The sequence below is a fragment of the Phoxinus phoxinus genome (genome assembly GCF_949152265.1).
Source record: "Phoxinus phoxinus genome assembly, chromosome: 11".
Classification (NCBI taxonomy): domain Eukaryota; kingdom Metazoa; phylum Chordata; class Actinopteri; order Cypriniformes; family Leuciscidae; genus Phoxinus; species Phoxinus phoxinus.
Window position 1 is genome coordinate 39,835 of NC_136886.1, and position 15,401 is coordinate 55,235.

General features: G+C 45.1%; 1 protein-coding gene across 1 annotated transcript; it reads right to left on the reverse strand.

Moving 5' to 3' along the window:
- Positions 1–4,491: 4,491 nt before the first annotated feature.
- LOC307007106 (G-protein coupled bile acid receptor 1) lies at positions 4,492–13,074 on the reverse strand. The gene is made up of 3 exons (XM_079628790.1): positions 12,816–13,074; positions 11,273–11,448; positions 4,492–5,720 (listed from the first exon to the last, which is right to left on the reverse strand). The coding sequence occupies exon 3, from the start codon at positions 5,672–5,674 to the stop codon at positions 4,640–4,642; it is 1,035 nt and encodes a 344-aa protein (XP_079484916.1). The 5' UTR covers positions 5,675–5,720; positions 11,273–11,448; positions 12,816–13,074; the 3' UTR covers positions 4,492–4,639.
- Positions 13,075–15,401: the final 2,327 nt, after the last annotated feature.

Consider the following 15,401-nt stretch of genomic DNA (forward strand, 5'->3'; position numbering starts at 1 on the left):
GTAGTCAGCCCGATCCGGGCCGTATCCAGATCAGATGGAGGACCTGTGCCTAGACACGACCACAACTCATGACGTAGTCAGCCGGATCCGGGCCGTATCCAGATCAGATGGAGGACCTGCGCCTAGACACGACCACAACACATGATAAAGTCAGCCGGATCCGGGCCGTATCCAGATCAGATGGAGGACCTGCGCCTAGACACGACCACAACACATGACGTAGTCAGCCGGATCCGGGCCGTATCCAGATCAGATGGAGGACCTGCGCCTAGACACGACCACAACACATGATGTAGTCAGCCGGATCCGGGCCGTATCCAGATCAGATGGAGGACCTGCGCCTAGACACGACCACAACTCATGACGTAGTCAGCCGGATCCGGGCCATATCCAGATCAGATGGAGGACCTGCGCCTACACACGACTACAACACATGACGTAGTCAGCCGGATCCGGCCGTATCCAGATCAGATGGAGGACCTGCGCCTAGACACGACCACAACACATGATGTAGTCAGCCGGATCCGGGCCGTATCCAGATCAGATGGAGGACCTGCGCCTGGACACGACCACAACACATGATGTAGTCAGCCCGATCCGGGCCGTATCCAGATCAGATGGAGGACCTGCGCCTGGACACGACCACAACACATGATGTAGTCAGCCGGATCCGGGCCGTATCCAGATCAGATGGAGGACCTGCGCCTAGACACGACCACAACACATGATGTAGTCAGCCGGATCCGGGCCATATCCAGATCAGATGGAGGACCTGCGCCTACACACGACTACAACACATGACGTAGTCAGCCGGATCCGGGCCGTATCCAGATCAGATGGAGGACCTGCGCCTGGACACGACCACAACACATGATGTAGTCAGCCCGATCCGGGCCGTATCCAGATCAGATGGAGGACCTGCGCCTGGACACGACCACAACACATGATGTAGTCAGCCCGATCCGGGCCGTATCCAGATCAGATGGAGGACCTGCGCCTGGACACGACCACAACACATGATGTAGTCAGCCGGATCCGGGCCGTATCCAGATCAGATGGAGGACCTGTGCCTAGACACGACCACAACACATGATGTAGTCAGCCCGATCCGGGCCGTATCCAGATCAGATGGAGGACCTGCACCTAGACACGACCACAGCACATGATGTAGTCAGCCGGATCCGGGCCGTATCCAGATCAGATGGAGGACCTGTGCCTAGACACGACCACAACTCATGACGTAGTCAGCCGGATCCGGGCCGTATCCAGATCAGATGGAGGACCTGTGCCTAGACACGACCACAACTCATGACGTAGTCAGCCGGATCCGGGCCGTATCCAGATCAGATGGAGGACCTGCGCCTAGACACGACCACAACACATGATAAAGTCAGCCGGATCCGGGCCGTATCCAGATCAGATGGAGGACCTGCGCCTAGACACGACCACAACACATGATAAAGTCAGCCGGATCCGGGCCGTATCCAGATCAGATGGAGGACCTGCGCCTACACACGACTACAACACATGACGTAGTCAGCCGGATCCGGCCGTATCCAGATCAGATGGAGGACCTGCGCCTAGACACGACCACAACACATGATGTAGTCAGCCGGATCCGGGCCGTATCCAGATCAGATGGAGGACCTGCGCCTGGACACGACCACAACACATGATGTAGTCAGCCCGATCCGGGCCGTATCCAGATCAGATGGAGGACCTGCGCCTGGACACGACCACAACACATGATGTAGTCAGCCGGATCCGGGCCGTATCCAGATCAGATGGAGGACCTGCGCCTAGACACATGATGTACACATGATGTAGTCAGCCCGATCCGGGCCGTATCCAGATCAGATGGAGGACCTGCACCTAGACACGACCACAGCACATGATGTAGTCAGCCGGATCCGGGCCGTATCCAGATCAGATGGAGGACCTGTGCCTAGACACGACCACAACTCATGACGTAGTCAGCCGGATCCGGGCCGTATCCAGATCAGATGGAGGACCTGTGCCTAGACACGACCACAACTCATGACGTAGTCAGCCGGATCCGGGCCGTATCCAGATCAGATGGAGGACCTGCGCCTAGACACGACCACAACACATGATAAAGTCAGCCGGATCCGGGCCGTATCCAGATCAGATGGAGGACCTGCGCCTAGACACGACCACAACACATGATAAAGTCAGCCGGATCCGGGCCGTATCCAGATCAGATGGAGGACCTGCGCCTAGACACGACCACAACACATGATGTAGTCAGCCGGATCCGGGCCGTATCCAGATCAGATGGAGGACCTGCGCCTGGACACGACCACAACACATGATGTAGTCAGCCGGATCCGGGCCGTATCCAGATCAGATGGAGGACCTGCGCCTAGACACGACCACAACACATGATAAAGTCAGCCGGATCCGGGCCGTATCCAGATCAGATGGAGGACCTGCGCCTAGACACGACCACAACACATGATGTAGTCAGCCGGATCCGGGCCGTATCCAGATCAGATGGAGGACCTGCGCCTAGACACGACCACAACTCATGACGTAGTCAGCCGGATCCGGGCCGTATCCAGATCAGATGGAGGACCTGCGCCTAGACACGACCACAACACATGATGTAGTCAGCCGGATCCGGGCCGTATCCAGATCAGATGGAGGACCTGCGCCTAGACACGACCACAACTCATGACGTAGTCAGCCGGATCCGGGCCGTATCCAGATCAGATGGAGGACCTGTGCCTAGACACGACCACAACACATGATTGTAGTCAGCCCGATCCGGGCCGTATCCAGATCAGATGGAGGACCTGTGCCTACACACGACTACAACACATGACGTAGTCAGCCGGATCCGGCCGTATCCAGATCAGATGGAGGACCTGCGCCTAGACACGACCACAACACATGATGTAGTCAGCCGGATCCGGGCCGTATCCAGATCAGATGGAGGACCTGCGCCTGGACACGACCACAACACATGATGTAGTCCAAGGACTCAAGGGTTTTTTCTCAATTCTGTCACTTTGACTTTTGGTTCCATCCCACTGGCCTAATATTCAACAATATTATTGATCTGCCTGTAATGATACCATTATATGAAAACTGAAATGAGCTGGACAATGGCATCACTGTTTTCTCCAGAGCGGCTATATGTATAAGTGAAACTAAATTAATATTTTTTTTTTACAACAGAAATGAACCATCACTGAACTTACTTAAGCTGGACTATGGCACTATTTTCTTCTAGATCTACTGTACAGCAGAAAAAACTTTGTTGCATTATATTTCTGTTATCACTGTAAAGCTGATTTAAAACAATCTGTATTGTAAAAAGCGCTATATAAATAAAGGTGACTTGACTTGCATTCATATATGTATTCTTTTTTAACACTTTTAATACATTTAAAACAAACACTTATAAACACAATAAATAAACAACGTACTTTTCCTATATAAGACTCAATGATATTCTGCCTACTACTTTACATTACTGGATTTATTTCAAATGTTAAAAAATGTGTTCTTTATTCACAGTCCTCACAGTAACAGTGACTTTTATAGTAACTTATAGCAGCCACTTGTAAGTACTTGAGGTATGATTGACAGGATGAGATGTTCCTCTCAAACATGTTTTGAACTTATGTAATGAATCACTGCTCGAGCTGAAGCTTTATCAGATCTCAATTAATTAGCCATAGAATTTTTCCAGTCTTTGCATTGACTACAATCTTGCTCATGTAATTATTTTATTACTCAAGTACTTTTTCTTGTTCTAGTACTTTTACCATTTTTGGCAACTTCGCCTCTAGTTGTGGATTTTTGCTGTATAATGCCAGCAATCTCAAACCTTACCTTATTATCTAACTACAGGTCCAGGTTTGTCATCTCAAACTTTCTAGGGAAATCACAACAAAAGAGTTAATGAGATGATGACAGGAAATTCCTATCATCCAATGAAGCTCACTGTTGCCTCAAGAACACCTTGAAGTAAATTGTTCCAAAGCTGGAAAAATGGAACAATGTTATAGAATTGGATGAGACAGTTGTTTTTGGTAAATGTTTTGGAAGAAATAAAAATATTACATACCAACACCAGAACATCGTCCCTCTAGAAAGCATGAAGGAGGTGGCTCCTCTGCTGGTCATTACACGAGAACCAATGAATTCTGTGTGGCATCAGGAAAATCTAACATAGAATGTTAGAGCATCTGTCTATGAAAGAAAACCTGTTCCAAAACACTAGGAACAATTCCAAAAATAGAAGTAAATCCATATTGTATTCAAATGACCTCCTAACCCACTGCACAGGTCTGACCTGCTGAGAGCCTCAATAAAGCAGGTTCAATCCATTCAAAAACATTAATTTTTGGTTTTGTTTAAAGTGCCCCATTATGGTTTTTCGAATATTCCCTTTCATGCAGTGTGTGATATAGCTGTTTGTGAATGTAGAAGTTCTACAAAGTTATGATAAATCAAGTTATTGTCTCCCAAATTTAATCATTTGTTTCAAAACAGCTGATTTTGTCCTCTGTTTATATTGCCCAAACCATTTTATTTAGAGAATGAAACCAAAATCACAGTTTATCTTATGAACATTATAAATATAAACTTCAAGTGAAAGTCAATCACATCAACTGCGACAGAATCGAAGGCTAGTGTCCATTTGCACACTTGTGTTTCCGCAGCGGTGCCGCAGTTTGCGAAACAGTTTCTTGACCGGGTCTGTGTACTCCCTGTTGGCAAGTCCCAGAAGCAGGGGCACGACAGCAATGCCCCCGACCCCGACACAGGACAGAACAATGTGGCCCGTGCGATCGCTCTTTCCTCCCCGACGAAGCAAAAACTCCATGCCTATATGAGTGTAAACTATGTAGGGCACCCAGCAGGCCAAGAAGGCGAGGGAAACGGCTGCCACACAACAAGCGTAACGCATCTCCAGTCTCCGTCTGTATCCCTTATTTGCCACGGCCCGTTGCACACGCTGGATGTCCCTCAGCTGTTCTCGGGTGATCCACAGCACACGGCACGTCATCAAAGCAATGGAGAGGATAGCGGGTGCCAGTAGGCCATACACCTCCAAATAGATGAAAGCATTAGGAAAGACACTACGGTATGTACAGCAACGCTCTCCAGACAATGCCACGCAGTTAGAATGTGTCGTGCTATTGGTTTCTGGACAACAACTGTTCCGGTCATGAATAGCCTTGTTGTTCCAGCCGAAGGCAGGCAACAAAGCGAACAGTAGCGGCAGCATCCACGCGGCTAGCAGAGCGAGAGCGAATCGCCGATGCAGCCAGAGTTGTCCACGCCGGAGGGGACTCACGATACTCCGATAACGCTCGTAGTGCACCAGTACTAGGTTAGAGAGGAAGGCCAGGAACAGAAAATTAGGGAAAATGTGCACCAGCAGACAGGAGGAGAAGCTGAGCGGGCGGTTCAGGCCCATCCAGGGAATGAAGGGGAGAGCAACACCTGTGCACAGGTCGGCCACCAGCAGGCTCACGAAGAAGTAGTTCTGCGAGTTGTGAAGCTGGCGGCTGCAGGTGATGGCCAGGATTATGAGCAGGTTGATCAGGATTATAGTGCAGGACAAAGGCAGCGTGAGAGCATAGATTAGCTGGGCCTCCACATCGCTATCAGAGGTGTTTCGCATCACCGAAGCCATTACCACAACTTTCCACGCCAAACGTCCATAGTAAGAGGAGTTAAATCTGTGTGAAGAGGAGAGTAATACATCATTGATTTAACATTGATTAACAAGTCAATACATATTGTTGAACAATGTGACATTATTCCATATTACTACTTAAATTCTGTCAACATAAGGAAAAAAATCTTCCTCTGAAAGTTTTCAGTGCTGATTTTACAAATGTTTCTCACTGAGAAATGATATGACAGCTGTTATTGCCACATTAGCCTTGTTTCCACTGTGGGGCTGAAAAGCGATCTGCTAGTGCGTGCCATCGCCAGTCGCGGTTCCACTGTCACTTCCGGGCACCGATGCCTTGGTCCACACGGGCCAACAGGGGTTTGAGGAGGGGTTGTTAAAGGACAAGTTCGGTATTTTACACTTAAAGCCCTGTTTACAGATCGTTTCTGATGAAATAGAACGGTTAAGATTAAAGTTTGGACACATGCTGCTGTCCCGAGAGTTTTCGGTTTCTTTCGCTTTCCCCCCCACCTCCACAATGGCTGCATAGGTGCACTGGAACAATCCTTCCTAAAACGCATAAAAATTTTGTTTACAAAGACGTGAAACTCAGCGAGTGGTCAGGGGTGTTCACTGATATGCTCACACAAAAATCGCTGCAAAAGATGCTTTCCAACAGGTTTTATCGTAGTTTTTGTCCAACTCTATTGACTTGTATTGGATGTGCTGTGAGGTGGAGTTGGACAAAAACTACGATAAAACCTGTTAGTTTCTCGTGTTTTCATATCAGGCTAACCGCTAACCTCAATATTAAAGACATTTAAAACAATTTTCAGCTCAAAACTCACTTTCATAATGCTGCATTCACACCTTTGACGCGAATTCGTGTCTGATGCCGCGTCTGTTTGCGCTGCGTTAACCAATCAGGAGCCTGCTTGCTGCTGTCACATGGTGAAGTGATGTGATAAACGGGGGCAGGCCGCTTTTCAGTTTATAATGTTATTTTATGTTTGGCATCAATAAATCATTTTGTAATATGACTAAATGCCTGGTGTGGTTCTAATGCACAACAAAGCAAATATTTTATCACATAAAAACTTGATTTCAATATATGAGACATATTGATTTTGTATTGAATGCTATTTATTCCTTATCTAATCTAGATTATATGAAAGGGGTGGGCGATATGGCAAAAATATCATATCATGATTTTTTTCAGGAAAAATCACAATTCTTTTTCATGTTGGTTTTACTATTTTGCAAGAAGGATTACAGCCAAACCAATGTCCCTATTTTAAAAACAAAGCCTTATAGGTAACAAAATATAAAAGAATGGCAGACATTTAGGCCAAAGTGGTGATAAAAATCTTTGACATTATTTTCTTTGTTATTAAAAATTAAGAACAAAGATACACATTACACATACACAACGAATTAAATAAACAGTGATTTACTTATTGTTCAGCTACAGTTGGTGTATTTAACAGTAGCATTGAAGAAAGTAATTAAATGAACAAATATGAAAATAGAACACAACATATACTTCACTGTATACATTATACATTGATTCTTATTAAAGCTAAAAATAGTTATGTTGTTTTATTAACATTAAAGGAATAGTTCTCTCAAAAATGTAAATTGTCATCATTTACTCTCTCAAGTTGTTTTAAACCCGAATAAGTTTCTTTCTTCTGTTGAAAATAAAAGTTATTTGGAAGATTGTGGGTAACCAAACAGTTGATGTACCAGTGACTTCTATAGTAGGCTATATTATTTTCCTACTATGGAAGTCAATGGGGACCAGCAACTGTTTGGTTACCCACATTCTTCTAAATATCTTCTTTTGTGTTCAGCACAAGAAAGAAATGAATACAGGTTTGGAACAACATTAGAGTGAGTAAATAATGACAGCATTTTTATTTTTGGGTGAACTATCTCTTTATCGGCTGCATGTTTGCTATTGGGCTACTGTCTCTTTAAGACCTGCACGCGATGAGTCTAATATACACGCATTTGACAAGCAGTTTTTCTCAAAAAAAAATTCTCTAACCCATTTTAGACATAACCAACTTTGTTTATGTAAACCTTGTGTGTATTTGACAGTATTAGCTCAATAAGACTCGAAAGATAACTTAGCCCAGTAACCAGACGCTGTTAGACAGGCTTTAGTGCATGTGCGCGTCGGATGTTTGCGCTCAGAAAAGCGCACGTTAGAACAGCGCATCAGCTGCGAATGACATGTTTAACCGGCAAGGCTTTAAAGCACATGCAAATAATGAACTTTTGTGAACTGCAGTGTCCCGTTCCTCTGCGTTAACATTCGATGTGAGCATACGTCGCGCTGTGCAGTATGTTGAGACAGAGACGCCAGAGCTGAACTGATAGAATACACGATACTGCGATATTTCTTCAAAAGCAGATCGTGGAGACATTTTAATCGTCCACGATCAAAAACCGTGAAATCGCACACCCCTAAAAGACAACCAACTTACTTTAGTGCATAAGAACACAGCCTAGTTCGTGTCTGGACTGACAGGTTAATAACTTTTGGAGGCTGGCTCCATTTATCATCCAAACAAAAATAAATGATAGATTAGGTGAGGCCGAGGGTGACCCTCGCTCCGATGCGGGACAACAGGTCATCAAACTGGGCGCGGGACAGGCGGAAGTATCCAGGCGCAGCTCCTGGAGCAAATGGTGAAACTCGCCAAACTGGGAACGGAGGGTCTGGTGGACCCAAGAACGGCGACGATGACCCTACACCGCTGTTCTGCTCTCTAGAGCAAAGACAGAGCGGTGACTCTCTCGAGGAATGCCCGATCAACATCAGCCATCTTGCAAACAGAACCGCCTAGCACTGGCCCCTCCCACAAGAAGCGGATTCGCCTCGGAGGCGCGTCAACTTCCATTCAAACGTTTGCTTTTTACGCGCGTCCTATTCGCTCTGGACGCACGAATGGATAAAAAATGTTCAAGCGTCCAACTAGACGCGAATTTTACACTCTATTTGCGTTTGGTGTGAACGCAGCATAAGAACTTAGACAAAGCATATATAATCATAATTGTGTATTTACTTGGTTTCATGTTGAATCTGTCTCTTCCCTGTGTCTTTGTGGATACCAGACTTCTGCATCTGCACATGTCATAACTCCAGTTAACTCCTGACTCCTGTCCGTGAGCTCCCTCTGTTGCTCTGACGGAAGGGGTAGTAAAGTGATCGCTCAAACCTTCTCAGATCGCATAATTTAGTGGAAAATTTATCTAGCGTAAAATATATTTTAATAGTATTTTTCTAAATGTGTAAGCCTTTGGGTTGTTTTGTGCATTGCTGTGATCACTAATAAATGTAAGCAGGCCTGAATAAATACACATGTGTGTTCTCTTTTTGTGTGGAATAATGATCATCACAGTTTGATTCAGCATGTTTGATGTAGTTAGTTTTCGGTCTGCTAGCTTCCCTGTGCTCGTGAAACGGCGGGATTGTGTGACGCTGTTCTGTGGAGAGTGTTTTAGGGTATCGACAGTGGAAACACAGCTTGATTTTGGCCTCGCAGCTCGAGGTCCGGGGCTATTGGCCCCGCCGGCACGCTGTTAGCCCTGGCTCGCACTGGCCCTCAAATACCTTTAAAAAAAAAAAGGACCACTTCATTCATGATGTCACGGGACACAAACACCACTTGTGACAGCTCTTTTTACACTGTACAAATAACAAGGTCACATGAGACACAGCCATCTTCAAACCGTATACACACTGGGAACTATATTCTCAGAAGGCGAAGCACTGCTACTTCTGCGGAGGGATTTGCTCGCTGCACCTGAGAAGCCCCGCGGTGAGTGTTGCGCTAATCCCTCCGCAGAAGTAGCAGTGCTTCGCCTTCTGAGAATATAGTTCCCAGTATGTATACGGTTAGAAGATATCTGTGTCTCATGTGACCTTGTTATTTGTACACGCTGTGACTATACAAATCACAACATGTAAATAGAAAAATGTTATTTTGTCACTTATTGGGAGCAGTATGCTAGCTGGAGCCATTTACCTCCAGTCTTTGTGCTAAGCTAGGCTAGCGCTGGGTGCATCAGACAGAGTTACGGCACGCACGGAGATGAGAAGGGTGTGTGTGGACCAGAGGTGGGTAGTAACAGAGTACACTTACTTGAGCATTTCTTTTGGAAAAATCTTCCTTTTAGGAGTAGGTTTAAATGTGGGTACTTTAACTCGAGTACATTTCTAATGAAAAAACTGTACTTTTACTTCGTTAAGTTGGGCGACGTTCCTCTCGTTACTTTATTTTAATGCAATACATGTAGTTGAATGCGTAGTTTATTCCAAGCGCGCTGTGTCTTGTTTCTGGGGCATGAGCGATGCTCAGTTCACAAATGAATCACTCTTCTGAGTCGATTCTGTTCAAAGACTTCATCAAATAAGTGTCCAGAACTGTCTAAATCGGTTCATGAATCAGTTTGAATGATTTGTTCGGCCCGCCATCCCGCGGTAATGTGTGTGTTGTGCAGTGGCGTGCGAACTCGTCTTGAAAAGGAATGCCTTTGCCTGCATTAGACACAGTTAACCAGCTAACCTCTTGCAGAAATATACATTTTATTACATTTTGTAGAACAGACAGAAGAAGATCCGTCGATGTTTGTGTTCAGATGTTCAGTAGCGGTCAGCGCGAGGACATGTGAAGAGTTTTAACTCTTTCTTCTCTGTCATTTGTTCCCTGCCTTTAAATGCCTTTGAATGCAAAACTCTGCAGATTCACTTTATTTCGACATTGTCTAATAATCCAAGTGTAGTTGTACAAGTTACTATTATACAAACCAAAGGACAGGCAATGAATTTCGGGTACAGACGGCAGAAATAATGCTTGTCTCTTCTGTTTTTGTTGCAAAGATAGCCCATCTAATTATGATAATAATAGTAATTTAAATGAAAAATATCTAAATAATATCATATTATACAACTAGTAACTAGCTACTTGAGTAGTTTTTTCATTGGCTACTTTTTACTCTTACTCAAGTAACTATTAAGATTATTACTTGTACTTTTACTTGAGTACAGTTTTTGGATACTCTACCCAACTCTTATCTTACTCTGGGCGTACGGTGAATAAAGTCCCCAAAAGTTGTCGTGTTCCTCCAATATAGAAGCAGCAAAGCAGATCTTCCGATCGAGATAATTCCTCTTTCGCTTATTTGCACACGTTCAAAAAAGTTTGAGCTGCTAATACAAAAGGGCTACAAGTTCAATACTAGATCCTATTCTCTGACGTTATCCTATTCTTAAGCAAAGAGTGAATTCAGTTCCATTTGGAATATACTTGCAATTATTTAGCATTTTCAAAATCTTAAGTACAACTTATTCAGCTCTGATATAATATAACAAACATTTAGGTCTATAAGATGTCTTTTAAATGTTTGAATGCCTATATAAACATACAACAACAAATAAAAACAGACACTAAAATACCTTTTGCTTGAAAATGGTCCGTGTCCAAGGTTTATATCAGTCGTGAACGAGGAACTCCAGACCATAAATTCAACATTTCTTTCTGAATGCTGAGTTTCCTGAAAAGTTATTTATAGACCAAACGAAAAGTCATACAGAAAATGTACCTTTTGTCCCTTGGCTTGAAGTGAAGAGCAGAATTGTGAAGTCCTCATCACCATATTGTCGGGTCAGGTCGTTTGACACAATGCAAGAAAGGTTTTCAGGGGTTCGTACACAAAGGCAATAGCGCTGTCCATGTCTGACTCTTCATCAGAGCTCTGCACAGCGAGATCCTCGGCAGCTGGACAGAAACAGTCGCTTGTCAAGTGGGAAAGTGAACAGGGTTAGTCCAGCGGGAACGTGACTCGTAAAACTGTGAGCAACACCCGCACAAACCTACAATAACACATTGACAGTTGGAGATGAATACAGTGGAGTGGCTAACATAGTTTGGCTGACGACTCGTGCTCACAGCTGATGACATCAAATACCAAAAAGCATTTTGTGCTGCTGTTTTAAAGCATGAAACTTTGAGACACAGCAAGTAATCTAACAACCGTTCAGAAAAAAATTGGTTTCATGAACATTAGCTGTGCATGTGCATTTATAAGAGCTGATCCAATGTAAGGAACACCCAACACTATGAGAGACGTCTAGTGTCCTGTAGCATATGCACACTTATATCACAAGCACTTTCATCTAACCCATGTTCTAACCCTAACCCACACTTTCATCTAACCCATGTTCTAACCCTAACCCTAACCCTAACCCTAACCCACACTTTCATCTAACCCATGTTCTAACCCTAACCCTAACCCTAACCCTAACCCACACTTTCATCTAACCCATGTTCTAACCCTAACTTCCATGACGACCTACACACACACACACACACACACACACACACACACACACACACACACACACACACACACACACACACACACACACACACACACACACACACACACACACACACACACACACACACACACACACACACACACACACACACACACACACACCTCAGTGTAAACGCCCACTGTGATTGGCTGTGAGACCTCAGTGTAAACGCCCACTGTGATTGGCTGACATGCTTGCATATGAAATAGCTACCATTAAATGATGTGGAACTCTCTTGAAAACTTTTACTATTACAGCTATTATACATTTTTACTAGCTATCGAGATTAACGAATCGTGAGAAGGTTTTAAAGTATATTTAGATGTATTCCCTTCACATGAAAGTTAGCAGTGGTGAGCATTGAGTAGATGACAGTCTAATGATCGCGTGAATGAAGATCTTATCATTGCAACGCAGTTTCTGCTGTCTCACGAACCCTAACGTGATGTAAACACAGCGAGAGCTTCATGTGAACAGCGTCACTGATTTCATAACGAGTGTAGGCCGGTGTCCAGATGAACTCGCGCTGTGTGATTGACAGCTTGGGCGATTGGAAAGTGATTGTTCTGTGATCGCTTGTGCTTGTATATATTTTAATCACAGTTTAAATAAGATTATTTTCATCCTACTAAGAGAAACAATGTGAAATTTATATTTTAGTCACTGGCTTGATTTACTGATGCACAAACAGTATTGAACGATTTTGAGAGAAAGATTCTCTGTCTGAACTTGAACAGTTGCACATCAGAAGTGCACATCACCCACCGGCTCTTCACAGACTCGGATGAAGGAACTAAAAAAATACTTTTGTGTTCATTAGTTCATCCAAACACTGAGCAACTGCCATGCTTCGCTCGTTCGCAAGCCTGATGTCTCTCGAGGAAAAAACAATATGGCGCTGGCGTTGCTCATTTCCTCATGGGCGGGACCGCAGAGAAGGGGAGGCGACCTCTCCCCGTATGACGCCATGCAGGGACGATCCGGATCCGTCTGAGCTTCTCCTCACAGCGGAGCCGTTCACACCGATCAACATTTCTAGCCACTGGGGGCCATAGGCAGGCTAGGGGAACTCGTATTAATGTTAAAAACCCTCATAAAGTGACATTTTCATGCCATGGGGCCTTTAATGCACACTTAATACACTCTCGCCAGCACCGCTTCTGAGCGCTATTTGAGGATTAGCATATCCCATCATTCATTATGTTCAGGAACTCAGGAACTTTAACTTTTTTTCAGGACGTTCAATTAATGCAATATTACATATAGGGAGACAATGTTTATTTTGTAAAACGTTCACAAATTATCACTTAATTAGAATCACCACAATTAAATTGTGTGGCCTGTGTCAGATATTTAGAAGTTAATTTTAAAGGACAATTTATTTAAAATAATAATGATAATAAAAAGTGTAATTAAGCGCAAAAGCTCTGTAAAACTTAACTTCGCATTTACACAACACAATAAGTGTGTCCCATCAGACAATCAACAGTTCTACACACACGATGGCCTTCAGGCACAGGAACACGAGCCGCTTTACGAGTGAGTTCAGGGACACGGGGGATTCAGTGGCAAACACCAGCTCACAGCCGGGTTAACATCACTTGTGTTTATTCACTCATCACATTTCTTGGCATGTTAACTCACAGCAAGTTACTTGTTACGAAGGGGAAATAAAGAGGTTGACCACTCATGTCGTTTCAACATGACATTAATTAAATACAGCAGAATGTATGGCTAACCCATTCTGCAATGAACTTTTGCCAAGACCGTCCACAGGCAGATCCTAATCTGTGTCACTGCTCATAATTCACAGCGCGGTGGGAGAGGAATGAGAACAACTGACTCTTAACAAGCAAACAGACACATAACAGCAGCTTTAATCGGAGCCCATGAGTAAATGTGGATTTTTACCATAATGATTATGTTAAAAGTGAGTTTCATACAACACTGCATGATTAAACGAATGTGGACATCTTTCTAATTAATGGGTTTGGTTACTTCAGTCATTTCTGCGAGGACTAATATTAATGCTACAACATACAGTGAGATGTTCTTAGTTGTGTGGCAGCAGTTTGTGGAGGTGTGTGTGACCCGTGCAGAAAGAGAGATGCTTTACTGAGCGAGGAAGAACAATCCAAATGTTCCACAAGACACGAGAGCATCAGATTTAGACAGATGTCGTGATGGTTTCAGTTCACAGGTGTTCAGTGGCGTTCAGCTCCAGTTATTCCCACTAGTCAATAAACCCTTTCTTTGTCCACAGGTTCACAGTCATGCCGGAGAACAAGATGATCCTCCATAAACGCTGTAGCACACATTGCTCTAGAATGGCACTGTCTGGTATAGGGTTAATATTTGTTCTCACAGAAATGACTAGAATAGTTTTTGGCTATATAGTGTACGTCCCAATTATAAAGATATAAACAAACAGTCCATCAGGAGTACAGTCATGACATTACAGACAGAATAGTAGAGCTCTGGTAAAAGTCTATAAAGTTTCTGTTTAAAGGCGATGGTGTGTCAGTGAGGAAGATCTACAGTTCCAGCGCTCGGAGGATGAACGTCCATCGCTCTACCGGTCCGGGTTAGGGTTAGGGGCCAGGTCAGAGGTTAGGGGTCAGGTTAGGTTAGGGGGTCAGGGTTCAGGTTCAGTCGCTCTACCGGTCCGGGTTAGGGGCCAGGTCAGAGGTTAGGGGTCAGGTTAGGGGGTCAGGGTTCAGGTTCAGTCGCTCTACCGGTCCGGGTTAGGGGTCAGGTTCTGTCGCTCTACCGGTCCGGGTTAGGGGTCAGGTTCAGTCTCTCTACCGGTCCGGGTTAGGGGTCAGGGTTCAGGTTCAGTCGCTCTACCGGTCCGGGTTAGGGGTCAGGGTTCAGGTTCTGTCGCTCTACCGGTCCGGGTTAGGGGTCAGGTTAGGGGGTCAGGGTTCAGGTTCAGTCGCTCTACCGGTCCGGGTTAGGGGTCAGGGTTCAGGTTCTGTCGCTCTACCGGTCCGGGTTAGGGGTCAGGTTCAGTCTCTCTACCGGTCCGGGTTAGGGGTCAGGGTTCAGGTTCAGTCGCTCTACCGGTCCGGGTTAGGGGTCAGGTTAGGTTAGGGGGTCAGGGTTCAGGTTCAGTCGCTCTACCGGTCCGAGTTAGGTGTCAGGGTTCAGGTTCTGTCGCTCTACCGGTCCGGGTTAGGGGTCAGGTTCAGTCTCTCTACCGGTCCGGGTTAGGGGTCAGGTTCAGTCGCTCTACCGGTCCGGGTTAGGGGTCAGGTTCAGTCTCTCTACCGGTCCGGGTTAGGGGTCAGGGTTCAGGTTCAGTCGCTCTACCGGTCCGAGTTAGGTGTCAGGGTTCAGGTTCAGTCGCTC